Here is a 26,824-nt window from a genome sequence, read left to right as displayed (position 1 = left end):
AGCAGGAGGAGATATAGCTGTTTGCCTGTAGTAAATTGTACTATGAACATTCAAATAAAGCGTGTCAAAAGCGGTGAAATAATCCCTGGGAGGAAAGGGAAATAAATGGGAGGACGAGCACAGCCCTCTGGTGACTTAGACTCTGCCTAAGAGCAGCACAACAGCTCAGCTGAATTACTGATGTCTAGACCAGGCAGAAACCAACATCCCGAAATAGGTCTGGTCTCCTCTGCCCCGGCACGTCCCAGCTAAGCAATAGGAGACCCACAAGGAACAGACACGGCAGCTCACGAACCACCGGAGAAATGCTTTTACGAGAGGAGGACTGGAGAAGTACCGAGAGTTCTGTGGGAGCTCGGTGGTTGTACCGGGACACCCCCAGGCTCGGGCACAAGCCTGAGCGGGGACACGCAGTCCTCCCCCACCAGCAGAGATCTCGGTGGGGTCGCAGCCCTCAGTCAGGCCAGCTGACCTCCTGCAAATCTACGTTAGTCCACACAAAGGGTCAGAAAACAGCCTCATTAGTTAATAAATACTAGTGGAAACCGTGATGAGGAAGGAATTTGCTAAAGCCCAGCCCAAAGCTCATCTGACTGCATTAGCAGGCAGCTCAGCCTGATGCTCAAGCAAAAACCTGCGGCGCTGGAGGAAGCAGCGGAGCCTCAGGCACCCAGGGACCACCCACTCGTCGTGTTTTGGCTCTTACGTGGCAAAACTCCGTTTCACTTGGGTACTCTTACACTGACCCAGCGATTCCTGTGGTTAACAAGTGTCTTTTGGAGAGACAGCCAGCCGTGATACAACAGAGGAATCGGTAACACGAGCACCTCGCTTTGATCCCTGCCAAGAATCCTTGCCTGTCTTCAGGCACGGTGCATCGAGGTCGAAATTCCAGCCAGAATCCCTATCGCTGAATATAAGCTTCTCCTAAATACATCTGCACGCCACAGATGACCTCTTCCTCGACTAACCTCACCGAAACCAGCTCTGGGCTCATTGCTCCCCGCCGCTCCCACGGCTTTTCTGAGCACCTTCCCCAACGGTGAAGCGACTTCCACAGATGCAACACAACTGAATCACAGAATCCCAGAATCATCTGGGTTGGAAAAGACCTTGAAGATCCTCCAGCCCAACCATGAACCTCACCCTGACCGTTCCCAACTCCACCAGATCCCTCAGCGCTGGGTCAACCCGACTCTTCAACCCCTCCAGGGATGGGGACTCCCCCCCTGCCCTGGGCAGCCCATCCAACGCCTAGAACTGGCAACAACCCTTCTCACAGCAGCTTCGCCAAGGCTAATCCTCTCTTCAGAAAGCCTCAGGGTCTCCCTGGAAGCTAAATTCAAGGGGATTACCTACAGCAACCCCAGATTCTTTCCAAAGGCACTGCTCCCCAGGGTACACCCTTCTCATCTTTGCTCCTGGATGCGGTTTCTGCACGCAGGTACCACGCCAGAACTGCACACAAGGATATTTCCTACAGGCCCAGCCGCATCCGGCAGTATAAACAATATACCTGTCCTTCTCCCATTGCTGTTCATCCTCACCCCTCCTATCACTGCACCTAGGAAACTATCTGAAGCCATTTCACACGTCTTTTCTGCTCACTAACAGCGTGTTGAATAGCACGGAACACACCGAAGCGTTCCCGTGTTCAGGAGGCTCCGGGGCAGCGAGAAGAGCTCTGCCACGTACCTGACCTTTAGCTCACGGAGCACATTCTTTCTCAAAACTGTATCAGAGCAGAATATCAACGTCAAGCCAAGCATTTCACAAAAGTCTAGGCACAGCTACATGTTGGAAGCTCACCAAGGAATGAAGCCTTGGCAGGATTTATCTTTACAAAAGCTACACTCATCTGGCATCTACACTGCTCCTACTGAATTGATTCTATTGTTTAACAGCTTATCCACTATTTTTGCCTTTTGTTCTCTCCCCATGTTTACCCATCTATAGTTATGTGCCTTCCTCTACAGGCTCTTCTGGAAAACTGGCACAAATGTAACGGTACTCTAGACTTTCATAAAGCTTATTTTGAAAATTTTAAAAGTTAAAAAAATCAGTCAACAAATCCCACTGAACTTTCAGAAAAAATGGGTTCAATTTGGGTGTAAGATACATGGTCTTCACCTCGTATTACATCCTTTCTGCCTCTATGAGCGAGTACTCACGAGTCCTTCCCTATCAACCATATTTTTCCATGGCTATCACTCCGTTTAAGCCTCCGCTCCGGGTGCAGGGTGGCAATTTGTGCTTCTGAACCAATTCCCTCAACGCAGCTGCAGGCCAACAGGAAAGTGGCTGCTGCTGCAGGGTTACGTGAGCAGCTTCCAACTTCACTGATCCGGATCTTGATTTGACATACAAACCTCCAAACTGGAAAAATAAAAACCCCACACCCAAAGAAAAAAGCTATTTGAAAACAAGCTCACTGCAGAACTTGGATGAATCCCAAACCAGGGGGGCTGTACTACACCTGCCCCCAGCCCATGGGAAAGCACTTGGGGTGTTTTTCTTTGATAAAAGGGGGTGTAGCAAACTGCCAGAGCTGTGGGCAAACAAATAAAGATGCAGTGAGACCATGGTTACGTTTATTCTCAGAAATGAAACTTGCTCTCCCCTGAATGGAAAGATTTCACCCCTTGCTTGTGCTTTGCTGCCCCTTTGCTCAGAACCCCCTAACATTCACTTATTACTTTTTCCAACTACCTGTGTTTTGCACACAGCCTATCTTTTGTTACTTTAAGTGCAATAGCTGCCTAAAACCAGCCTTAGGAACTTAGATGCTGTTATGACATTTATTTCATTGCTTTTTTTTTTTTTTAAATAATGAAGGCCATCTCCTCTGTTTGCCAGGAACACACACTGGCTCATCAGCCACGTCTGGCAGTTTCCCATCATTCCACCTCAAAACCAGTACTTTGAGAGGCAAGTGAAGTGGAAACCAAGTTCCTGCCTGCTCCAGATTGATCATTACCCCCTGTTTCACTTCAATCCCTTCCATCCCACCCAGATCCACGCTGCTCTGCCTGCAAAGCCGCCGTCAGCCTCCAGCACTGCTGACCGCTGTACCAGGCCCTTTGGGCTCTCAGAACAGGATTCATCCTTCAGAAAGATTAAGTGGAGCTCAGTAAGGCTGTGACATGACGAGTTCCTAACTGCTGTGCTCCTTCACCTCCCCTCCTGGGACTGGATACGTGAGAGGTCAAGCCCCAAACTTGATTTCTAAAGCTTCTGAACCAAAGTGTTCCCCAGTTTTGTGATCATGGTCAGCAATCGCCCCAGGCTTGAAATAAGCTCAAGTTGTGGTTCTTGGCTTGAAGATGAGGGGTTTGAGGTGGGGATGCACAAGCCCTCTCCGTTTAGAGAGGCAGGAATAACGTTACTGCTTTTGAGGACAGCCTCACTGCAGGCTCCTCTTCCACCAGCTACCTACAGCACCTTTGCTCGACATCCCGGCGCAGCACGGGCGGACAGTGCGCGTGCAGTGACGGTGGGAGGAGAAAGGAGAAGGGGATATCCACACTCACCGACATCAAATTCTCCCAAAGGGACCTGAGCAAACATTATCCCTCCCACCAGCTCCCCCCCCCGCAGCTAACGCTCACCGAGTCCCAGGGCTGCTTTGCCTCTCCTGCCCTCTCTCCATGTAGGACTGTTGATATTTAATTAAGAATCTTCCAAAATGAGCTCAAGCCAATTATTACTTCTCCTATTGTGTTCAATTTCCCTATCCCTCTGTTCTCACAGACTGCCCCGTTTCCACCTAATATTAACAACTGCTACAGAGAGGCCGTGGGCAGCAGAGGGATCTCACTCTCACAGTTAAATGCAAGGTCAAAATTTGCCCAGATGCTGGCAATTTGGGGCAAATGACTATTAAAAGCACAGCTATTGCCTACCCCAGCTTGGAAACAGGCCGAATTTGAATGCAAACAGCACAGCACCCTACAACCCCCCCAGGGCTTCCTTCAACACTACACCTAGGGTGCAGGTTTTGGGGGTTTTCTCTCTTTTTGGAAACAAGGGAAGGCTTATGAATGAAAACAACATTTTCTTCCACTAATTCAACTGGCAATCAGCTGGGATGCAATGTTTAAGAAAGCAGCAGGTATGACTCCAAACTCAGTTTTATGGCATCCAGCTGGAAGGTTTTTTTATATAAAGCAGTGCACTTGAATTAAGATGCTTCATCTAGACAGGGCACACTTCAGATTTTACTGAACCGGTAGGGTTTCCCCCAGGAACTAGCTGCTATAGGAAGAGTTAGACAGGATGTTTTATTAAAATTATTAAAATTATATCACACCCTATATTTTTACAACTAATCAAGTAGAGTTCTGGTGCTCTTCCAGCAAGTTTTGCAACCTATATAAATACTTTTACCCTCACATCTAACAAATAGTGTGAAAAGCACATTATTTCCCATTAGGCTTATGCATAATTGAGAGGTAGGGTAAGAATTACTGAGCTGGCAGGTTTTATGGGGAGGTAGCAGGGGGTTCACTGCTCGGTGTCTGCCCAGGGAAAGCTTCAGCTTGAGCTGCTCCTGCCGCTGGTGAGCTGGGGTGAAGCTTTCAGCTCCTGCTTTATTCCACATTTCAATGAGGGGCAGAACAAAATTCAAGTTTCCCAAGCCCTGCCTCTCTTGTAAATGGGCTTGTGCCAGCACTAGAGGGGCTCCTTCTCCCGCCAGCTACATCTACCTGGACTGTTTTCATCCTCAATGTCATTCATGCACTGAAAATAGATTATATGCACCATCAAGATATTGTAACTTCATCCGACTGTCAAGCACTGCAAGGCCTCTTCAAATATATTCAGATATTTCAGTGGTTCATGTCAGTAACGTGCTTCTGTTGTCTCAGGTCACTTTTCTGACAACAAAAGCATTTTGCTGATGAAAACAGGATAAATTCCTGATATAAAAAATAATTTACTAGGACATCCTCCACGTCCAACGTTACTGGTGCGTCATCTAATGCTTCTAACAGTCATTTTTGACAAAGCCTTCAGCAGAAGCGTTCCTAGTGCGGTTCATCACAGAAGGCAAGAATCCAACTGGGGGGAACAATCCGGGGCTGAGGTGTTCAGCTGCTAACGGTAACAGCGCGCTGCTGCTTTTTCTAGGCAAATATTTTTAACAATTTTACATTTCAGGTGCATGCCTACATGAGCTGTGTTTGTGCTTCTGTGAGTGGAAAGGATTTTTAGTTGCATTGTCATTTATGCACTCACAGCAGTGCATCATCTACACTTTTTATTCCAACAGGGAATAGCATGGTAGCTGACAGCGACAGCAAAACAGCAAACCCATCTGAACTACCCTGATAACAAATGGGATGCTCACCTTCACCAGTTACCCAGTGCTCAGTGCCAGCCCACTGACAAATAAACAGCACCCTTGGGAAAATCCAGATAAATGTCCCTTTGTTTATACTGGTTCCCATCTCAGCTGAGGAATACTTCTTGGGATGGTTCGGATCAGAACAGCGTTGCTTAGGCTGATGAATTCAGCTGATGCAAACAGTCAACTAGAGGCTTTGTTCATTGAAATGAGCTTGCATTAAAGTAAAAAAAAAATATTTACAACAGTTTAGTAGATGAAAAGGTAACTATAACAACCTTTACTAGGATTAATTGGGTTTCCATGGCGCTACCAGTACATACTGAAACTTCCTAGTTTTTACTTCTCAAAAAGCTAAAAAAAGCTCAACCTTTCAGTAAATCTGCCGAAATACAGACAGCAAACTCAGCATAAACAGGACTCGTGGTGCTGGTACAAGGACCATAATCCAAGCTCTCGTGCCTAGTCCTAGGATCTTCATCACGGAAACTGGGAAAAGCCGATTTGTTCGCTGTTTGATGTTTTCAGCCATTTTACCTTTCCATAACTCACCCATTACCCCCACTCGCAGTATATTTCAGCTGGAGAAAAACTAAGGAGTAACACAGCCACCCATTCAAAGCTGCCTTTGTCAAAAGCAAAGATGGTTTAAGTGCTGACATTGGCTTTAAACCACAGCATCAAGAATATTTTCATTTACAGATGCTGTTTTCGGTACAAGCAAGTGCCCGTCAATACTCACCAGGTGAGTAAACAAACACCTGTTCTTAAACTCTGCTACAATCAGAGCAGGCACTGACCTTTTAGCTCTGCAGCACCTTCAACAGCAGGGTCTTAACTTACTTATTTTGCTGTGTTGGGGCAAATATTAAGTGCCTGTGAAGTGGCTATTTCAGTTATAAATTCAGTTCCAAATCGTTCTGCTACTGTTGCTGCGCTCAGCAGTCCTGCCTTTCACTGAAAATGGTGGTTCAGTAATTATTCCCTTCTAATACTGGCTTGCCAGCTAGAAACAACCAATTTAACAGATTTACTTGAATTTATAAACCTGCCTCTAAGCCTGTGACTGCCACATAAACTATATTTTTTACATTATGGACTGAAAAAGGGATTTTGTTAACTTCTAAATATTTATTCTATTCTGAAAAACTAACATTTTCCACATCTGCCATTAATGAATTAGAACACTGCTCTCAAAGTGATCTCCAGCAGGTGACAGTCCCTCCACCTGCAGAACGGGCACATTTTTTCCTTATTTTATTGGGCTGCTGAAAGGGCTAAAACAGCGTCACAATAATTTTTGTAGTTAAGAGGTAGTTGTAAGGCCAATGGCATAAGAAAAACATATTCTGAGCTCACACCCCTCTGAGTATTTCTCTAAGTCACTTAACATTTCAGACACGTACATACCAAATTTTCCTCCTGAGAACTGCCAGATTTAAGCCATCATTAAATCGTGGCATTTTACACTCCACGTTAAATTCAAAGCTTCTTCAGATTGAGCAGGAAAAAAGGGTTCTGAGAGTGGCAAAAGTATACGAGGTTAAGGGGAGGACTCTCTACTCCGAGCAGCTGCCTGCTGAAGGGGAGGAAGGCAGTGGAGCGTTTCTTCCCACACCTTCCATCCCACTGCAGCACCCCTGGCTCCCGAGACCTCAGGGACCGACCTGACTTGGTCTGATTTTAAAATAAAATTTGACCAAATCACTTCTGTTTGTTCACATGTGGATAGGACACCGGAGGGAAGTTTTTCAGCCGTTGATATATTTGAACTTTTACAACCCTTGCCCTCGGAGCATCACGCAAGGTGTATTTGTCTATCAAAAGGTTACTTTATACAGAAGCTCCCTTTTTAATTTGGTGAGCAGATTTCACAGTATTTCTCCGCGTGTGCAGCAGCGTGGTGGACCCAGCAGGTCCCTGTGCAGGCTCCTACCTCAGGATCCCCTCCAGAGCAAGCCCACCCCCCCCCTCCCAGGGCATCCTGCAGACGGAGGGGCAGCTCCTGATGCCAGCACCCCCAGTTCCCTGGCTGCACACCAGTTCGGTGCCGTGGCACTTGGCAACCTCAACACCAGGGGAGAGTTAATTATTGCCTTCTGCTCTAAATGGAAGCTTTATCTAAGTGCATCCACCAGCGAGCGTCTTCATCTTACATCGTCACTGCACGCTGGTGTAACAAGATAAAAATGCCCAAATGAACTAGACTGTGTTTAAGGGTGAAGGTTTTTCCCATTTTGTTCTTTTGAGCATTCCCTTCTTCCCCATTTTCTAGTTGAATCATTCACACAAATAGCTTCTGGTTTATTAGTACATTAAAATATGAATTTTTTAAAAAACAATAGTTTCAGATCTATGGAAGTGTGAGAGCGGAGAGATATTGTAAGCAGAGACCACTGTACCAACTTCAAGCTTGTTAAACACATTCATGATTTAGAAAAGCAGCTTATTTTACGTGTTAAATTCTCCTTCATCCAACACACAGTGCCAAAGGTCCCCGAGACAAAAGATGCACAAAAATACATCATGCAAATCAAGCACCCCCCTCCCCACAAACACAGGTTTGCAGACAGCAGGGTTAATTTGTAAGACACTGAGCATTCACATGCTATTAGCCTGACATTTTCCACAGACTTTACAAACATGAAGATTTTCAGTTTGCATCGCACTGCAGCGCCAATGCAAACGGCATGCAGGAAAGGCAGGTTAAGGGAACAGAAGCATTAACACCAGATATACTACCATTACTTGGTTTCTAAGTCTGTGTTGAAACAAGCAGTTGCTCTTTTAATTAAGGCTTTTGCAGCTTGCGTTAATAGAGAAGAGTAGCTTTAGAACAATCAGCAGTGGTTCTTACCTTCTGGAGTTGGAGTGCAACCCAAAAAAAGGAGAGAAACACCCCTTTAAAAACTTGAGCAAAACAGTTGTCTAGTCATCAATATGAACCCTCCCCCCCCATCCACCAGAACCACATGTAAAAGGTTTGGGGCAGATCTGTGGTAATACTAAAACCAGGTTATATCAAACAGACTTGGGGGAGGAAGACCTGTCAGATTTTTTCAGTCTATTCTCACAGAAGCTGGCATACAGCTCCCGACCCCAGGCGACTCCCAGATGCATTATTTTCAACCTTTGCCAGTTAATGAACTTTTTACAGAAGTCAGGTGGAGCCTTTGGAAATCTCACATGCAGAGAGACAGAGATAGAGGAATTTACTTCCTCTTTCACACACCCTCAGCACTACTCACAGCTCACAACTCTGGGTAAAATAGCAGCCCTGCAACCCAGAGGAGCGAGCCAGACTGGTAGGAGTTTAATGAAGTCAATAGTTCTGGTGCAGGAACGAGCACGTGCTGCTTCATCACCTCCAAGGGTAATCCACGGTCTCACCAAGGCATTAATAATGCAAGCTAATACACCACTGGCCTCATTTAAATATTTCCCCAGTCGTGGGGCTGGGGGCAGGTGTTCCATGCTGTAAAGCCAATTTTTAACACCCCAGCACTCGAAGTTCAAGGGAATTTGTGCAAGATCGAAGCAAGGCGAGCGCAGCCGGCGATGGCAGCGAGTTCAGATGGGGCTGCAGGCAGCCCATGGTGTAAGAGAGGGCCCAGGCAGCACTCGTGGGTGAGGATCAGTCTAGGGAACACTATAAAGCTCTTCGACACACACTGAAGTCAGGACTTTATTTATGGTTTTAATTAATGGTCTACCGTGACAACTGAATCTGACCTGCAGGAACATCAGTAGACTCTGATATCCTGGGTAAGATTAAAACCCCCGTAAGAAGCTGTCTGACTTTTAGATGTGGTTTACAGGTGTAAGCAGTACCTTAAGGTTTACAGCACTTGATCAGCTCCACCTTAACACAGCATCCACAAGTAAGGTACTTGTTGGTGTGCTGTTCACATACATCCTTGAGGGACTATGCAGAAACCAGCATTTCCTGATTTTGAAGGAGGAATCCAGATAGAAGTACCTTCCTCTAAGGCTTTTGGGGCACAGAGTTAAAATTTCAAAGTTTTTGGCTTCCCTCTCTTTGTATTTCTGCTACAGAACCACAAGCCAGTTCATACCAAAGATAAATCCTAGATCTAGGTATGTTTTGAGACCTTGGCTCTAGTGTTTTCTAGAAGAGAGAGTCAACCTGTTCGATTCCTGCAGCGTTCATCAGCAGAGCACTACACCCCACATTTCTCCTTGCAGCAGCTAATACACTCTTTCACAGGATGAAAACCGATGTGTAATTTTATTTTGAGGAGACAGCAAAAACTGCCACTATTGGAGTCTCAGTCAGGATGAGAGAAGTGGAATATTGTGTTCATTATGGATTTCACACCTTTATAAGGGATAGGGAAGAGTCACCTAGTCAGAGTTTCTCCTACATACAGTGACGTATTTAACACTCCCTGCTAATGGTAACAACATTACCTTTCTCTATAACCATCTTCCTTGAACTGTTATTTTTCAAACCAACGTTTTCCCCTACATGTCTTATTTACGGCATCCAGTAACTTATCTCCATGTTTTGCACAGACACCGAGAGGTACAGAAACCTGTGGCTAATTCAACTTTTAGTTGAATTAATGCTAATGAAGCAAAAAAGGAACATGCCCTGCGAGGGTTTGCCCAACCCAGCGTGTCCCTCAAGAACATCAGCATTTCAGTCTGTGGGGAGCAAACCAGGCTCCTCATGACGTATGGGCACTGTCGGCTGACAAAGGTTCACGATACAGAACCGAAAGACAAGGTGGGCTGGAGCTGGTGGTGCCAGGAGAAAGTGTTCAAGGGGCAGAATTTGCATCTCCAGCTTTTCCTCACTTCAGGAAAAATTCTGGTAGGGACCCCCTGTCTGGTTCACAGGAGAAAATTCTGAACAACAGGATAGTTATGAGTGTCCAGAAGAGACACTCAAACATACTGCTAACCTCGTTAAATATTAATCTGTAACTACCACTATGACTAACACTTGACAGCCGTTTGACCAAAAATAGCTTTAACCTCTACTTTACACCAGAGACTTTACACATAAATTCCACTTACATCTAAAGACATCATGAAGGTCTCAAAGAGAATACCATGTTCTGGTGGTGTTCTGTTAAAAGTGTAAGTTGATAACTGTTTATTTTCTCCAGAAAAAAGCCAAATCCAACTTTCAGCTGACTAAAGGGAAAAAATTGCAAGAACTTACTGCACCAGCATTTATTGGCCTTTGCTGCTGCCAGCCCCTTCTCCTGAAGGCTTACAGTAGTAACTAATAGAGCAGAGCTGAAGAAGAGTCTTGCAATTAAAGTGTGCGTGCCTGTAAGGTTGGCCCTAAGGCACCCGCTTCCAACAAATGCCCCTTTCCCATCAGCAGAACGTCAGGAAAGAGCCTCAGAAGCCCAGCTGTCAGAAGTCCTGCACATGACAACCCCAAGAGGTTAGTAATGTCTTTACGGACATTTTATAACACCCTTCTTCCAGCAGAATGAAAAATAAAAAAATCTAAGTAGAGAGAGCTCAGGTAACCCAACCCTGGGGGTTTATCAAGAAGCGCAGATGCCCCTGTCCTATCCCACACACACACACTCAACATTATCAATATCAGATCCACGAGACACAAACTCAAGGTGTTCCAGCTCATTTGAAGATTACCTTTAAACAAGCTGTGGATTAAAGAATGTGTCAAGTTATTTAAATGTTTGCCAGTTGATGGCTTCAGCGAGCTACAGCACCTTCCAAGCCAGCTCCTAACTTGCAACTTCCCACCCTGAAAGGGGGGAAAACCAAAGCTGTTTTGTACTAACAGGGTACACCCAGCTGCACATGCTAGAAGCAGCCCTTTTAGCTGTACTCCTTATCCACAAATAAGTCTTTATGGCTTCAAGGAACTGCAGTGACACGATCTTACAAGAGGCACTGCAGTCCTGAGGCCACTTTGCTGAGGGTCGAGGCTGGGAACCACGACAGAGTCATTCAGACTGGGGGGAACCTCTGGGGGTCACCAGTCCAACCTCCAGCTCAAAGCAGGAGCAACTACCTCAGGTGTCTCAGGGCTCTGTCCAATCCAACCCTAAGGATCTCCAGAAGTGGAGGTCACACAGCCCTCCCTGGCGCTGCTCTAGTGCGTCATCACTTTAATGGGAAAAAAAATTTTCCCCTCATATTCTAATCAGCATTTCCCATCTTGCAATCTGCATTCGTTGCCTCCCAGTTGAGTGCTGTGTCCCTCCATGAAGGGCCTGGCTCTGTTTTATAGAAGCTATTGATAGAAGTGAATCCTCACCAGAAATGCCAGCCACCAGATTACGAAAAGCAGGGTGTAGCAGCTTTTAAGTGTACTGCTGTACAGAGAGCTCAGGCAGGAGAAGGTTCCTGGGGTGTTTACTTATGGGCTGCCAGAGCAAGGCTACCTGCTCTGCTACTTGCTACTCTAGACTGGTCTACACAGAAAGGTGGGGGTTTTGGCAAACACTGTGGCACGCCACAGCTATCACCAGGCAAATTGGATCATAAATATTATTTTAAAGAAGTTGTGAAAAGCTTTATTTGAATAAATTAACACTGCAAACAAACCAAGCGTGCCAAATCTGCTGCCTGCCAAACCCTCAATGGCCAGTAAGGACAACTCCTCCCAGCACCCGCTCCCGACGGGGTCCTGCAGCACAGGGCAGGTGAGGGGCCATGGTACTGTCAGCTGCTGTCACCAAAATAATTCATCTTGTCCTTGGATGCAGACAGCTGCCCTTCGGGAAGGCTATACGAGGACAGGTGGTATAAACTGAAAGGAGTTCCCTGGCAGATTCTTCCCTGTAGTTCCCTCGAGGACAAGTCCCACAGTGCTGCTCACGCCTCCAAACACCTCCTGTACCGAGCACCAGCTGGTCAACACGCCTTCACAGAAAAGCCTGCTCACACAACAGGAAGATGCTATGTATTACAGTCTTTGCCACTAGAAAAAAAATTTATTGGTGTGTTTAATTTGTATTCAAGAATCTATGTGGTCAGCCAAGGTCAGAGCACGCTACAGGAACCCAAGTGTCCTCTGGAGGACATGCTGCTGTAGGGCCATCCTGAGGCACTTCTGGCAGGTCCTCCCTGTGGTTCCCACCTCCTCTACCCTGCACGGCAGCAGCAGGAAAATAAGCTTCAAATTAGCTGTCCCGCTTCAGCACATTACTTCCCAGTTTCCCAGCTTCCTGCTGTCGCAAGGCAGCGCAAGCGAGATGCAAACGCAAACCTGCGGCAGGTCCCATCACTGCCTTGAGACTCTTCCCCTCTCAGGTCCTGCCTGACTCGGTAGTTTTCAGCCAACAGCTCGGATGATCAGAGGACACACCAAGGGAACACTAAAGATGAGCTCATCGGCATGTCAAGTGGCCTGAAGTCATTTTAACAGCAACACCATGAAGGTTGCTCTGACCCACGCTGATACCCTTCATCAAAAATCGAGCTCTCTGTAATGTCTTCAATACAGAGACAATTTTAAGGTCCCAATGTGCAGATATTCATTAAAAGGAGACAGCAAGCAGACTGCACAGCAAGAAGTCATTTCCTTCATGTTCTGACTACAGACATCAAGGATGAAGGCAAAACTCTGGACATGCTCACTCCACCAGAAATTATCAAATGAACTATCAAATATTCTACTACGATAATTCCGTGTATTAGTCAAATGTGTCTAAAGATGGACAATGGTCTGTGTATGTTCCTCAACTATAATATCATGACCAGAATCAGACTGAGCTGATGAAAATTCTTCATTTCTTGAAAGCAAATAAGAGTACCTAGAGTCGTTATGGAGTTTGCTGAAGGATTCAGCCTATGCTTAATATCCTCTGGGCTTGTGAAAACACTGAAGAACTGGAGAATCTACAGAGCAAGTGAGTTATCTGCTTTTTGGGAGGTAAAACTGTATTAGTAGACTCAAATCCAAGACTTGCAGTCTCACAGTAGACTCAGACCAGCAAATCTTCATGCTGAGTTTTGCACAGCTGCCCTTCCAGGCAGGGGGAAGAGCTTGGCTCAGACTCCATATGCCACACAGCGAGCCAGGTGCAAGAACGAGAGGCTCCCTGCTCTCCGCCCCACACACGGTGCGTGGCTCTCCCATTGCTGGATAGTTTCAGTTCTCATTTTCCTGATATTTTTTAAGTTAGAGAAATGAGAAATACATTTTCACTGGTTATCAGTGTAACTCTCTTCACCTAGAGGAGATTTTTTTGCCTTTTATTGTAGGCCCATTATGGCTTTAAAGAGCAGCTTTTACAAAGAGGAAAGTCTAACAGCTTTGATAGGGGCAGCTTTTAATAGGGAGAGGAAACTCTTTGCAAGACAATCTATCCTCACACCCAGTGTCAGTGGGATCCAGTACCAACTTCATCCTTTCAAAACGATTTAAGAACCCTGCATCCTTTTGAAAACCCTCCTTCCACCCCTTCTCTGTGGGGGATGTGTTAGCTTTGTTCATTTTTGGAGGGGAGTTATGTTGGAGGAAGAATTTTCTAGCATCAAGCTGTTGAAGGAACAACTGCCCTGAGAATCAAGGCACGGAAGAGCATGCAACTTGGCTCCCCCAACCCCATCTTAGTTCCTAGCTCTGCAGCAGAAGGGAAGGAAATCAAAGTCCTGAAGAACAGCTGGGCAATGTTTTAGTGGCAAAGCCTTCTGCTAAGAATGAGGAGAGATCCCTGTGTTGGTCCTTAATCTGAGATGCAAGAACATTCTCTAGCAGTAAAGCAGCTTCCCTCTTCCTACAGTTATCACCTCAGCCCAGGCTCCAGCCTGACCTTTGCTCCTATTTCCAAGATGAGTCAACAAGAGAGCTGTTTCCCTAAGCTCATCCTCTCTCCTCTTGCAAGAGAGTGACCGAGTACAGAGTTTTTTTCCCCCACTCAGGCAAGATCCTCACTTCATAGCACACAAGGTACTGGAGGAGTAATACAAATGCTCTGTGCTCTGAACTCCACAGGAGCTAAAAGCCCCATGTTTTCTTTCCAGATGAGGGCAAGCAGTACCACTGTGGCTCCCCCCATCACTCAGGAGGCCAGACTGCTCACATTACCACTCACAGAGGACAAACTAACCACAGAAGTACAGCAGGCTTCTGATTTCCAGCTAGCAAGAGAGCAGAAATACAGGAAACTGGCTGAGAAACCTTATGGAAGCCTAAAGTTAGTGCAGCTCATTTATATAGGCATCAGACTGAGCAGCTCCAGCCCTCTTCACATAACCATCTCCTTGCCTGGAAGCAAGTTCCCTCCTCAAGGATGCTCTGAGCATCTTGCAAGGAATTTGGAAGGACCGACTTGCCAATGAGAAGCATAAATTAGTCTCTGCGTGAAGGGCAGGTAAAACTTGAAACCAAACTGGTCGTGACACTTATCTCTAGTCCAAATATGACCAGTGAAAAGGGGACTTTGGCTTCAATATTCTTTTTTTCCCCCTCAAAGTAGTTTAAGAGTTTGTTTTGGTTTATGTTAGAAATTCCACGAATAGCTGAAATAAGAGTAGCCAGAGCACCATGTCACTGCGATAGAGCTAGTGTTTGGATGTATTTCCTTGCTTAATTATTAATTGGGCAGAAAAGCCCCTGTGTTTGGACAGAGGTTCACAAGCTAGTATTTTACACAGTGTCTCCTATAAAGTCCAAGAAAATCAAAACATTCACGGCTGTTAAGAGAAAAGGCTACCAAAGATACCTTTCACAGGTGCTAACTCTTCAGATACTCTTATATTGCTCTTAACACACCCAAGGAGATTAATGAAGTCCAATGGCAACAATTTCAATTTAAAAAGCTACTTCTCAAACAAAGGTGATTCTCTGTTGCTAACTCTTGGTACCCCACCTACCCCATGCTCTCAAGCTTACAGAACTTTCCCAGTTGGTGTTGGTTTAACACCATTATCCCAGGCATCTTCAAAGCCCCATTTGAAAGTATGAGCACTACAGCTCGCTCAGGCTTCCCCAAGCTACCTTGCCAACAGAGATAAGGCAAGATAGGATGTTGGACAAATCTTAAAGCCAGATATGGTTACTCTGATAATTCATCGAGTTTCTAACCACACGTATTTTATTTTCACAGTTTGCAAGCAGTGACCTGTAGGTAGGAGGGGATCTCATAGGATTAGGGCAGCCTGTCAAAACAGGCATGTTGAGAAAAATCAGGATGACAGATCACACGAAAAATACAGTTCTAGCTTCAGGATGCCTGAGGTCTCCAAAACTGACACCTCAGAGTACTGATCCTGGGTTGACCTTGGTTGACCAAAAATATCATGATTAAAATTACTTGACTGCTAGGATAAAATTATAAATACAGGTAAGATAATCAGCCACTATCACCCCAGGTTTCTATATTGCTACAAAAACCCCTCCACCTTATGAAAGGCCTAGCCTTGTCCAAAAAATAGTCAAGTTGTCCTGCACGTAGCAGAAATCACTGGTCCTGTTTTTCCCACGCTCACCTCAACTGCCACCCTTCTTCCCTGCAATTCCAAATCCTCTACAGCATTACCAGAATCCTCTAAACTCTTTCAACACACCCTGAAGCCTCCTCCTGAGCCGCTGGCCGAGGGGCAGCCACGTGCCAGGGACCATTAGAGCAAAAGGGGGGTGGACTGGCTGCGTGGCCAAATGGAAAGGGGACTGCTAGACACTAGTGGGGCTCCCCGTTCTCTCTGCCTCATTTCAGCATGTCTGTAGGAAAGTCATTGGTCGCTTCTAAAAATATTTTTTTTCCTGGAAATCAGAGATTTGAAGAAGTTAGATATATCTAAGGATTTGAGGCAACAGGTGCTGAATATAAAAAAGCCCAACACACACACACTGCAGACAAAACTGACAGTTTAAAGACTATGTGGTTTGTGGAAATAGTTTGCTGCCAAAGCAATTTGCAATTTTGTTTATTAAAAGCAAATTGCATTGAGAAACAATTAAAAAAAAACCTCAAATGCTTTGATGCACATGCTAACAGGAGAGCCCATGTCCTGCCTGCACTTACACACCATTTTGCCATCCTGAGAGCCGTGCAGCTGCCTGCCCTGTCTCAAGGCAACCCAGTAGAGGGAAATTGCTGTAATCTGCTGCCAAAGGCTTTGCCATGGTTCCCTGCCAGAACCTCCACATAAGGACTCAAAATCTGGAGAGCTCAACATGCTCATCTGACAGCTTTTATACCTTCTCTAACACGATTTTCCTCTAATAAGCACTGATTTGTGTTAAGCCCATCTTGTCACAGGCTATGACTTATCAGAAGCCCCATCCAGCCACAAACACATTACTGGCACTAACTGGAATTGAATTGCTTAAGAACCAACAGCCTTTTAAGTCTTAAGCTAAATAAAGCTTTATTACATCAATCTAACATTTAAGGGGAAAGACCACTACACAGCAGCCAAGTGTGACTAAGTCAATAAGGTGGATAGTTGAACTCGAAAAATTGAGTTTCACATCTGACTGCACCCACAAACATCTTTTGGGATTTAAAACACCGAGGGAGTTTGCACTGTCCTGATGCTCAGCAGCAGCTCTTTTAGAGAGGAAAATCACTTACTATCAGCTCAGGCTAAATCCCCAAATCAACTCTAAAAGAAGGACTTGAGGTTGAGAAGGATTATATGGCACCATGACATTTCTGTTCTGCCTTTGGCTTGTTTTTTTGTTTGTTTTTTTTTTTTTTTTTTTTTTTTTTCCCCCTTCACTACTTGGTCCAAAATTTGGCCTGGCCAGCCAAAGACCGGATCTTTCATGCCACATCCGAGCTCCTGCCTAAGGCTCTGCCCCAAAAGAGCACTCTGAATTGCTAAAAAGGATCTGAGTGCCTGGATGTTAGCTGGACCACCAGTACAGACAACTGCATTTCTGTCCTTGGGGGGGCACAGGGGGCTGCCAAGCTTTAAGAATACACCTTTGATGGATTAGCAGTATTTAACACAATACTGAGGCTGCCCCAAGGCTGGTAAACCTTTGATCTGACTGTAGTACTGTCCCAAAGCAAAGCGCATCATCAGGACAGGTCACGTCCCCAAGAGCTAAATGAGCATATTTGGTTTCCTTTTAAACTCACATTTCCAAAAAGCAAGCCCCCTTTGTGTTGTCCACAATTGGAGTGGAAGATGTTGTTATGGATAGCAGAATTTCTACACTTGGGCCCTTGAATATTTCCTGCAAGGCAGATGGATTGCTGTATTAAACTGGCAAAGTGGAGTGGTAAACATAATTAAGTCACATTCAGGATGGCTATTTAATTCCAAAATAGATGAACTGGCACATTCAATCCTCTTTTTCCCTCCCTTTTTCTTTGCTCTTAGAAAAGAGAAGTATAAAGACTTTGTACTTCATATGGACAGTTGTTCCCTACCTCAGCAAATACACCTGCCCACGTCTGGGATCCACACAGGAGCAGGGACTGGGGAATTACGTTACAGTAACGGCAGTTCAAGAGTTGCCATCGGAGTCGCTCTGCCTCTAAAGCAGATCAGTACCACCCCAGCTGGTGCCTTCCTCTGCCCAGCACACCAAACACCCCGTCTGCTCCCTGGGGGGCACAGGGAGATCTCTAAAGCAGAACCACACACTACTCCAGACAATACTAAAGAAAATCACATGAGGCATAAAGTTATCTAAGAAAGGATTTGCAAGCAAGGCTGCTTTTTGACTTCCTGGAGACCTTTAAGTTTTGGGTTAGGTCACTTCCATTAAATTGACTATTCACTTTTTTTTTTTAAGGGGAAATAAAAAGTAGTTAAATTTACTTCAGTACCTGGAGCCTGAATGACCTGGTCAGGTCTAGTTGATCTCATACCAGAGCTGCAGGCAGGAGGCATACAGCTCACACCTGGAAATTAAGTACGTCCCTTTTCTGGCTCGCTTGGTGAGAAGTACCGGTGACTTGAGAGCTTGTTTGCAAACAGGACCTAGACTCCAATTCTGCAGCTATGTAACATTTCAGTCCCCAAAATACTTATGAGATGAGGTTAACAGTAAAGTATACTAATCTGGAACCAAAGTATGCGTGTGTTTTACTGGTATTGGTACTGAACTCACCTGATTTCTTTAAGTCCTTCTTTCTGGATAACTTGAAGGATCTCTTTATGGCTCATAGGTGTATTAGGATATTTCTCCAGGACCTGGTAAACAAAAGCAGATTGAGAGGAAGTTATTCATTTGCATTTTCACTGTAATGTTTAACTGCACAGAAAACTACATTTCATGGTTTGGACTTCTCCAAGGAAGGACTACTGTCCTTCTCACATCTCATTACCAGCCCTTCCATCTGAAGGATAGAAAGAGCAAAGAGACTCCAGAAGACTGGCTAAAGGACTTATTTTAGTGCAATTCCCAAGTTTTATTTCAAATGCGCTGCCTGTAGATAACATTTCTTGGAGAATTAAATGCTCCACAGTAATAGAACTGGGACTCACAACCATCAGCTTCACCTGGGAATGCTTCAGGAGCTGTCGAACTCCCTCAGCTACAAAACTTCCAAAACCCAAATTCTTAAGGTTTGTAAAGTTGAACCAGCTACTGATCAGTTTGGTTTTAAGTATTCAAGAAGTTCAAGGAAATCTGGGTTTAAGACTGTTAGGGTTCTTTGAAAATCTCTGGACACAGTTCAGGCTTAAAGTTCACAAATACAGTCTACAAAAACGCTTCCTACACTAAATTGTGACACAGGCTCCCAGCCCATCCCCAGCCCGCACCCAGCACACCCCAGCACCACTCACCTCCCTTTCAAGAGGGCTAAGATGAACAAGGGTAACTCGCAATAGCAGACAGAGATGCTTACGGCTTCTGGAGGAAGATGCCTGTTACTAAACGTCATTTGGATATTTTAAGCAATACTTGTACGGGGGGATGGGCAGGAAATGCCTCATTTCCTTCTTAACCATCCACTTTTGACCCATGCCCAGCGCATCAACCCCTCCAGTTCTGACTTAGGCCTTTAACCAGAAAACAAACCATTGGTTTAAGTAGTATAAAAACTTACAAGTGACTTTGCAGAAGGAAATCACCGGTTTTAATTTTTCTGTTCCACAGCTGTGCAGGACACATGGCTTGCCCTAAACCCCCCCACCTTATCCCCTCCAGAGACATTTAAGTTACCCTGCTGGCTGCAGATTTAGCTCTTGGGGAAGGACTTTGAAAAGACCTTGCTGAACTGCAGTATCCCTCTGCTTAGAGAAACAAAAGACCTACATTTAGCACCATCTTTAGCTCTGGAAGCCCTAGCTGATGTCCTCATCACGTTAAATCTCTTGTTATGTTGAAAGCCTGACTTGCACAGCAATTAAGCTATTTCCAAACCTGGTATGTGACTTTTGCCAAGGCTGGCTGGCTGCAGTGAAGCTTCTCTGGAGCACAGCATCTCGGCTTTAGTCACTTCTTGAACAGCAGGGTAGCACATGTATAAAAAAAAGTGAGTTTAAAGCAGATTTAAGTGGGATTTGTTTACGCTCATCCTGGTATCAGCCTCAGTGACTCATCCCACTTCATTCCTGTATTGTAACTAAGGATGCCCACAGCAAAAGGATACAAAATTAAAGTGGTTGAAGAGTTATTTAAGTCAGGCCGCTGCAGTTTTTAGATTTCTATCAGCTCCTAATTCACGTTCGCCCAGCACTGCCAAAGAGTCAGTATAATTTCATGCCATTAACTTGGAACAAAATGTGAAAGCTTGTTCTGTCAGTGTGCTGAAAGCCCGTGGAGGGCAAGAAGAGTTAAGGTTATCTCAAGTTCCATCTGCGGTGTCAACTTTTTCGTTGCAGCTAGCAGAACAGATCAGGAGAAAAATAAAGGAGTGCTACGATTCCCTCAACAAGGAACTTCAGGGCATTTGCCATTGCTCACCCACAAAAATCTAAGTGCATTTTTCTTCTCGGGTGCTGTGCTTCCCTCCTGACTTTCACTACATAGACGTGCTCTTGACAAGTCCCACCTTGCTCATACCTAGAGCAGCAACAACACATTTCATTAATTTTTCACTAGGCACAACCACAATGCAAGCTAATACCGTGTGCGGCCAGGGAATCTCATCATTAAGAGCAAAAAAGAAGCAAAGCTTTTCTAATTATATCCTTGCATGCCCACAGGATGCTTCTCTGTATTTCTCCCAGGTAACCTGTCCCCACATTTTCCTTCTGTAGGACTTTTTGCTGCAGTTGAGCTCAGCAAGATGATCAGGCTGGGCTCCTGCCACACCTGCCTGGCTTCCTGCAAGCCGTGACGGACCACTCCTGTGCTCCGAGAAGGATGCTCTTGAAGATCAACCAGCTCTCCTGGGTTCCTCTGCTCTACAGGAAAGATTCCTGTAGGATCCCACGTGTCAGTTCTCCAAACAAGCCAAAGCCAGGCATTTTTATCCTTCTACTCACTTTGCTCATTTCCCATATGACCTTAAACTCTCATTTCACAATCACTGAAACCAAAGGTGCCACTGTGCACCACTGTTCATACTCCCAGCCAGCTCTCTTCACTCGGACAGATCTCCTCTAGCCAGTTTGTCCAGCACCTGGCTCAAAGTTATCCTCAAGCAATTCCAGAAATCTCCTACATCAGGGGTTGTCAACCCTCCCTTCACCACAGACCCCCTTTAAATACCTTTTGGGGCTGCAGACCACCAAGACTTAATTCAAGATTTTAAGCACTAGACTGCATCAAATATTTATTTCAATTTTCTCATGAAGGGTCTTCACATTTGGAGAGAAGGGGCAATAAATTAACCTGTTAAGGCACACACTCCTATTGTAATATCTTTATTGCAATGATTCCCTATGAATTTAAAATAATAGCATCAACACTCTTCTTGCTCAAATGGCCCATTTTATGGTATTTTAACGTGCTAACTCTGAATTCAGTGCCAATTTTTACATTAAAATTTGATGAAAAGTTTTTACGATTCTTCTCACCTGCCCCCTTGTTTGTCTGTGATCAGTCACCATATATTTTTGTTTACAGGTCCAGGGCCACCACCTGGAGGAACAGACTTCAGCCCCGTTGAGGCCCCAAAGAGGGTTAAGAAAGTGTCTTTAAGAGAAAAACCACCCAGTTAACGTGGGTCCAACCAACCATCCTAGCACCAAATATACAAGTGCGTCAGGGCAGGCGTGGGGGTTTGAGTATGAGAGGAGCATTGAGGGGAGGGGGCTGTGGGAAAAGGAGCTTGCCGCAGGCCAGACCAAATGTTTTCAGGCTGGACATTCCCCACCCCTGCTTTAAGCATTCACAGACCCCTGTGATGACATCGTGGCCCCCCAGGGGTCTGTGGACCACAGGGTGAGAACCATTGGACCAGACTGGTTGTGCCCTGTATCACCTTGTGCTTCCAGCAGGTGCCAGGGCAAAGTCAGAACCAACTCCCCATTCACAAGTTTTTTTCCAGTTGTCTAAAGAAGGTTCATCCACTTCTTTATCAGCTGGTCTGCAGCAAACACCCACCATGATGTTCCCTTTGTCACCCTCCCCTCTGAACTTAACTGATAAGCTCCCAGTCGAGCCATCACCAGTTGGACAGCCCAGCTCTGCACATTTCCAAAGCCATTCAGCACAGAAGGCAAACCTCTCCTCATTTTGCACATCTCTCCTTCCACCTTACAGCACTCCAATCAGCCACCCCTCCATGAGTTTCATCTCACCAATGTTGAGGCTCCGCACATAACGAGAGCTGATCAAGAGGGAACTAAGCTATTACAGAATCCCAGAATCATTCAGGTTGGAAAAGCCCCTCGGGATCATCGAGTCCAACCCTCAGCCCGACTCTACAAAGTTCTCCCCTACCCCACATCCCCCCACAGCTCATCCAAACGGCCCTTAAACACACCCAGGGATGGGGACTCCACCCCCTCCCTGGGCAGCCTATTCCACTCTCTGACCACTCTTGCTGGGAAACATTTTCTCCTCATGCCCAGTCTGAACCTCCCCTGTTGCAGTTTAAAGCCGTTCCCTCTTGTTCTGTCACTAATTCCCTGGGAGAAGAGACCAGCACCAACCTCTCTACAATGTCCTTTCAGGGAGCTGTAGAGAGTGATGAGGTCTCCCCTCACCTTCTCCTCCTCACACTGAACAGTCCCAGCTCCTTCCATCGCTCCTCACAGGATTTATTCTCCAGGCCCTTCCCCAGCTTCGTTATTAGTATCAAAACAGCACACAGACCTTTAATTTCTTATGCCCCACGCCAAACACATTTACACACAAGCTTCTCAGGCTGGCCCACTGGCATGCTGGGGAGGTGCAAGAGTTTCTCCAGAGAAGTGGAAGAGGCTCCCTTGCCACAGACACCCAATGCCTCTCCATCCTACACTTCTCTTCTGGTTTCCAGTCTCCATCCCACAACAAACCAGGTTTAAAGCCCTCCACACTGTTAGCAACCATGCTGGCAGATATTTTGTCCATCTTTATCAGATGGATCCCATCTCTCGCCATCAGTCCTCATTCCTTAAAGAGTTCCATGGTCATAAAACCCCCGCCCTGTCTATACCTACTAACTGTGCAGGCAGGAGCTGATGCTCAGACAACATCTGCCTCCTGCCTAAGCCTTCCCCATTCACCAGCACGATCCAGGAGACCACCTGAAGCCCAAGGTCTCTGAAACTTCCTCCCAAGGCCTGGCATTGACCTTTTATCTGCTCAAGGTTGTCTTTGGGAGATCTTATTCCATTTCCAATATAGGGACAATGCTGATGAATTGGGGCGAGGGAGGATATTACCAGCAGGACCCCAAGATGCTCAGAGGACCAGACCACTTTCCCTGGAAGACAAAGTTATGAGATAGAGGACTTCTTTAGCCTAGAGGCTGAAAAAAGCTGAAAGAAAGAAGGCCAAGGGTAAGACATCATAACAGCCTTCCAGTACCTATGAGAATGTTAAAAAAAATGGAGCCAGACTCTTCACTGCAATGTCTAGTGGAAGGATGACACCAGTAAAAGCTGAAACAAGAGAGGTGCCAAGTGAGTATAAGGAATAATATTTTCATAATGAGGACAGTTGAGAAATGGAACAGGCTGCACTATTTCCACCCTTGGAGGTTTTCATCAAGACCTGACTGGATAAAGCCCCAAGCAATGTGGTCTAACCTCAAGTTGACTCTGCTTTGAGGGAAAAGTTGGACTAGAGAGCTCCTGGGGTCTCTTCCAACCAGATTATCCTATGACCCTGTAGGTGCCTACATGCAAGGGGCAGTACTCCAGAGACCTGAAGAACTCTACCAACTTCTCCAAAACATCCTGGATCCACTCTCCCAGCAAGCAACAAACTTCCCAAGACAGCAAGTCTGCTCAGTGGATGGGTCCTTCATTGAAGAAAGTCTTCAGCCGTAATCACCAGCTGCTTCCTCCTGGTGGCACTGGGTCACACCCACAGACCAGGCACAACCAGCCCAAAATCTGCCAGTCTGTCAGAACTGTGTTGCCAGAACGCTGTATTTGTTCTCCCTCCAAATATCTGCATGCAGAGGAAGGCTTTTTGTTGCTGAAAGTAAGAAAATCTTCCATCTTCAACACTGCCCCTGCCAAGGGAACGCAAGTTTTCTATCATCTCCTGATTAGTGTGGGGCTCAGGCTGTTGCACTGCAGCATCTCTGCAAATAACTGGTTCATCTCCCATTTGTCCTCTGTAGTGTTGCACAGTCTGCTCCCCTCCTCCCACAGGTGGTTCACCCAGAAACTCAAGCAAAGCCCGTGCTCCACTGCTGAATCACAGAAAATCTCAAATTGAAAGGGGCCCATGAGGACCCATCAAGTCCAACTCCCTACTCCTCACAGGACTACTTAAAACTAAACTAAGTACACTAAAAGTTGTCCAAATGCTCCCTGAAAAGGCTTGGTGTCATGACCACTTCCCCTGGGAGCCTCTTTCAGTGATCAACCCTCCCAGTGAAGAACTTTTTTCTAATGTCCAATCTGAACTTCCCCTGATGCAGCTTCATCCCATTTCCTCATGTCCTATCACTGGTCACCAGAAAGAGGAGATCAGCACCTCCCCCTCCACTGCCCCCCTTGAGGAAGTTGTAATCTGTGATGAGGTCACCCCTCAGCCTTCTCTTCTCCAAGCTGAACAAGCCAAGTGACCTCAGCTGCTCCTCACAGATCTTACCCTCAAGGCCTTTCACCCTCCCCTGGACTCACTCTAATAGTTCCATGTCCTATCAAGGTGCCCAAAACTGCACCCAGTACTCGAGGTGGGGCCACACCAACATGGTGTGGAGAGGGACAATCCCCTCCCTCAACTGGCTAGCTATGCTGTGCTTGACATACCCCAGGACACAGCTGGCCCTTTGGGCTACCAGGACACACTGTTGACTCATATTTAACTTGTCATCGACTCAAACCCCCAGATCTCTTTCTGCAAGGCTGCTCTCCAGCCTCTCATCCCCCAGTCTGTACGTATTTCTTGTATCAGCACTAGCGTGGCCAGCAGGGACAGGGAAGGGATCTGACCCCTGGGCTTGGCACTGGTGAGGCCACACCTCAATGAGTGGGTTCAGTTTTGGGCCCCTCACTCCAAAAAGGCCATTGAATGACTCGAGTGTGTCCAGAGAAGGGCAACGGAGCTGGTGCAGGGTCTGGAGCACAGGTGTGATGGGGAGCGGCTGAGGGAACTGGGGGGGTTTAGTCTGGAGAAGAGGAGGCTGAGGGGAGACCTCATGGCCCTCTCCAACTCCCTGAAAGGAGGGTGCAGAGAGGGGGGATGAGTCTCTTGAGCCAAGGAACCAGCGCCAGGCCAAGAGGGAATGGCCTCAAGCTGCGCCAGGGCAGGGTCAGACTGGCTCTTAGGAAGGATTTCTTTGCAGAAGGGGTTGTTGGGCGTTGGAATGGGCTGCCCAGGGCAGGGGGGGAGTCCCCATCCCTGGAGGGGTTGAAGAGTCGGGTTGACCCAGCGCTGAGGGATCTGGTGGAGTTGGGAACGGTCAGGGTGAGGTTCATGGTTGGGCTGGAGGAGCTTCAAGGGCTTTTCCAATCAAGATGATTCTGGGATCCTGTATAACTGGGATTACCCCACCCCAGGTGGAGAATCCTGAAACTACCACCATCTTCAGGCCCAGCCTCCAGGAGGAGCACCAGGCATTCCCTGCAGTCTTGCCTGGGATGAGGCCTCTCGAACCGGTGGTGGGGTGTTCAGCCACTGCGGGTACTGACATCTGATTGTGGTGTCACCTCCCTTGGTGCGCCAGCTGAAGCACTGATGTAGTCCGCTATGCAAGTACGTAGACACTTTACTAGCTGAGTTTGATGGGGTTAAAGGTCCTGGTGTCGAGGTAAACTTTTTTAAGAATACACCAAAGAACACCAGGTAGATCAGGAAGAAGACAGATTAAGAAATAAAACTTTGATTAGAGGAGCCTGAGTAGTAAGGAGATCCACTTTCTTTTTTTTTCTTCTTGCCTACAGTGATCCATCGCCAAGAATACACATAACAGTGTCACAAATACAACACTGAATGTAAGACTGATTCAATGGGGGACACAGCTGTGAGCACCCCTGAAGCAAGCTAACAATGCCATCTGATCTGCTTGTTTTCCCTCCCCAGCTTTAACGTGCTGTTTCTGAACAGAAACCCTCGAAGAGCAGAGAACATACCAACAGAATTGTCAAAAGGCAACTGAGGATCATGTGTTGTTGGTCTTGCAAAGGGAGTTTATATCTCTGCACGGTTAACTACAGAATAGCATCATGCATCCAACAGATTTTACTGACTTAATTCATCTGACATTCTGCTGAGACGCCTTAAATTCTTTTACATCAGTGTCCTTGACAGATAGCTTTACCTGTGCAAACATTTATTTTCCATCAGGCTGGATGTACAAGAATATTCATCTAAGGACATGACTCTCAGGTGGCTTCTAAGTATAGAACTGCAGCATTTTGCTAGACCCACTAAGGTAGTGCCAGAAGTCTGGGTAACTGCAAAAACAGATCAATACAAAATGACCTATTCGCAAATGCACAAGAAAAGTGTAACTCTAGGTTAACCATTAATACCGACTTCAAAATAACGCAAATCTGTCTCTCAAGATACTTACTCAGGAACGCACATGTAGCCAAAAAGGCTGCCTGTCGTGGGGAGAGAAGACTGAGCTCCCAACATCTAGACCCTTCATTGACTCTTGACCGCAGGAGGTCAACAGATGGATGAGAAACTTATCTTTACTGTTCTCCCCACCTTCTTCTCCCCACCCCACAATACACCAAAATAAAGACAAACTGCATGAAATCAATGCTGCCAACAATATAGCTTGAGGCTTTTAAGGTGTTGCTTTGCTTACCAAACCCAAACCAACCTCTGGCCATCACAGCTGAGGAAAGAGTTTTAAATAGTCTTCATAGACCTAATTATCTGCTATCAGATTACCTGTTATTCAGCAATTAGTAGTAAAATAATGCTTTAAAACGTTGGGGTTGGTACTAGGTCCAAGCTTGCTTCTCATTCATGACCAGATGACATCACCAAGTGCACCCTCAAGTTCCCAAACAATACAAAGCCAAGAGGAAGGGCTGTTG

General features: G+C 46.0%; 1 protein-coding gene across 6 annotated transcripts in view; it reads right to left on the bottom strand.

The window, feature by feature from the left end:
- ASXL2 (ASXL transcriptional regulator 2) overlaps nucleotides 1-26,824 on the bottom strand; it is a 134,339-nt gene that overhangs the window by 82,282 nt on the left and 25,233 nt on the right. For 4 of the 6 annotated variants that reach the window (XM_074820415.1, XM_074820410.1, XM_074820411.1 and 1 more), the window contains one exon: nucleotides 18,378-18,460. In XM_074820415.1, coding sequence (XP_074676516.1) covers nucleotides 18,378-18,460 — 83 coding nt within the window. Of the gene's footprint in view, nucleotides 1-5,350; nucleotides 5,545-18,377; nucleotides 18,461-19,057; nucleotides 19,126-26,824 lie in introns of those variants that run through there. The other 2 variants (XM_074820412.1, XM_074820413.1) reach the window with 2 other exon arrangements.

This window comes from Strix aluco, chromosome 3 (assembly GCF_031877795.1).
Source record: "Strix aluco isolate bStrAlu1 chromosome 3, bStrAlu1.hap1, whole genome shotgun sequence".
Classification (NCBI taxonomy): domain Eukaryota; kingdom Metazoa; phylum Chordata; class Aves; order Strigiformes; family Strigidae; genus Strix; species Strix aluco.
Note: the sequence above shows the minus strand (reverse complement) of the source record. Positions and strands in the feature narration are given on the sequence as shown.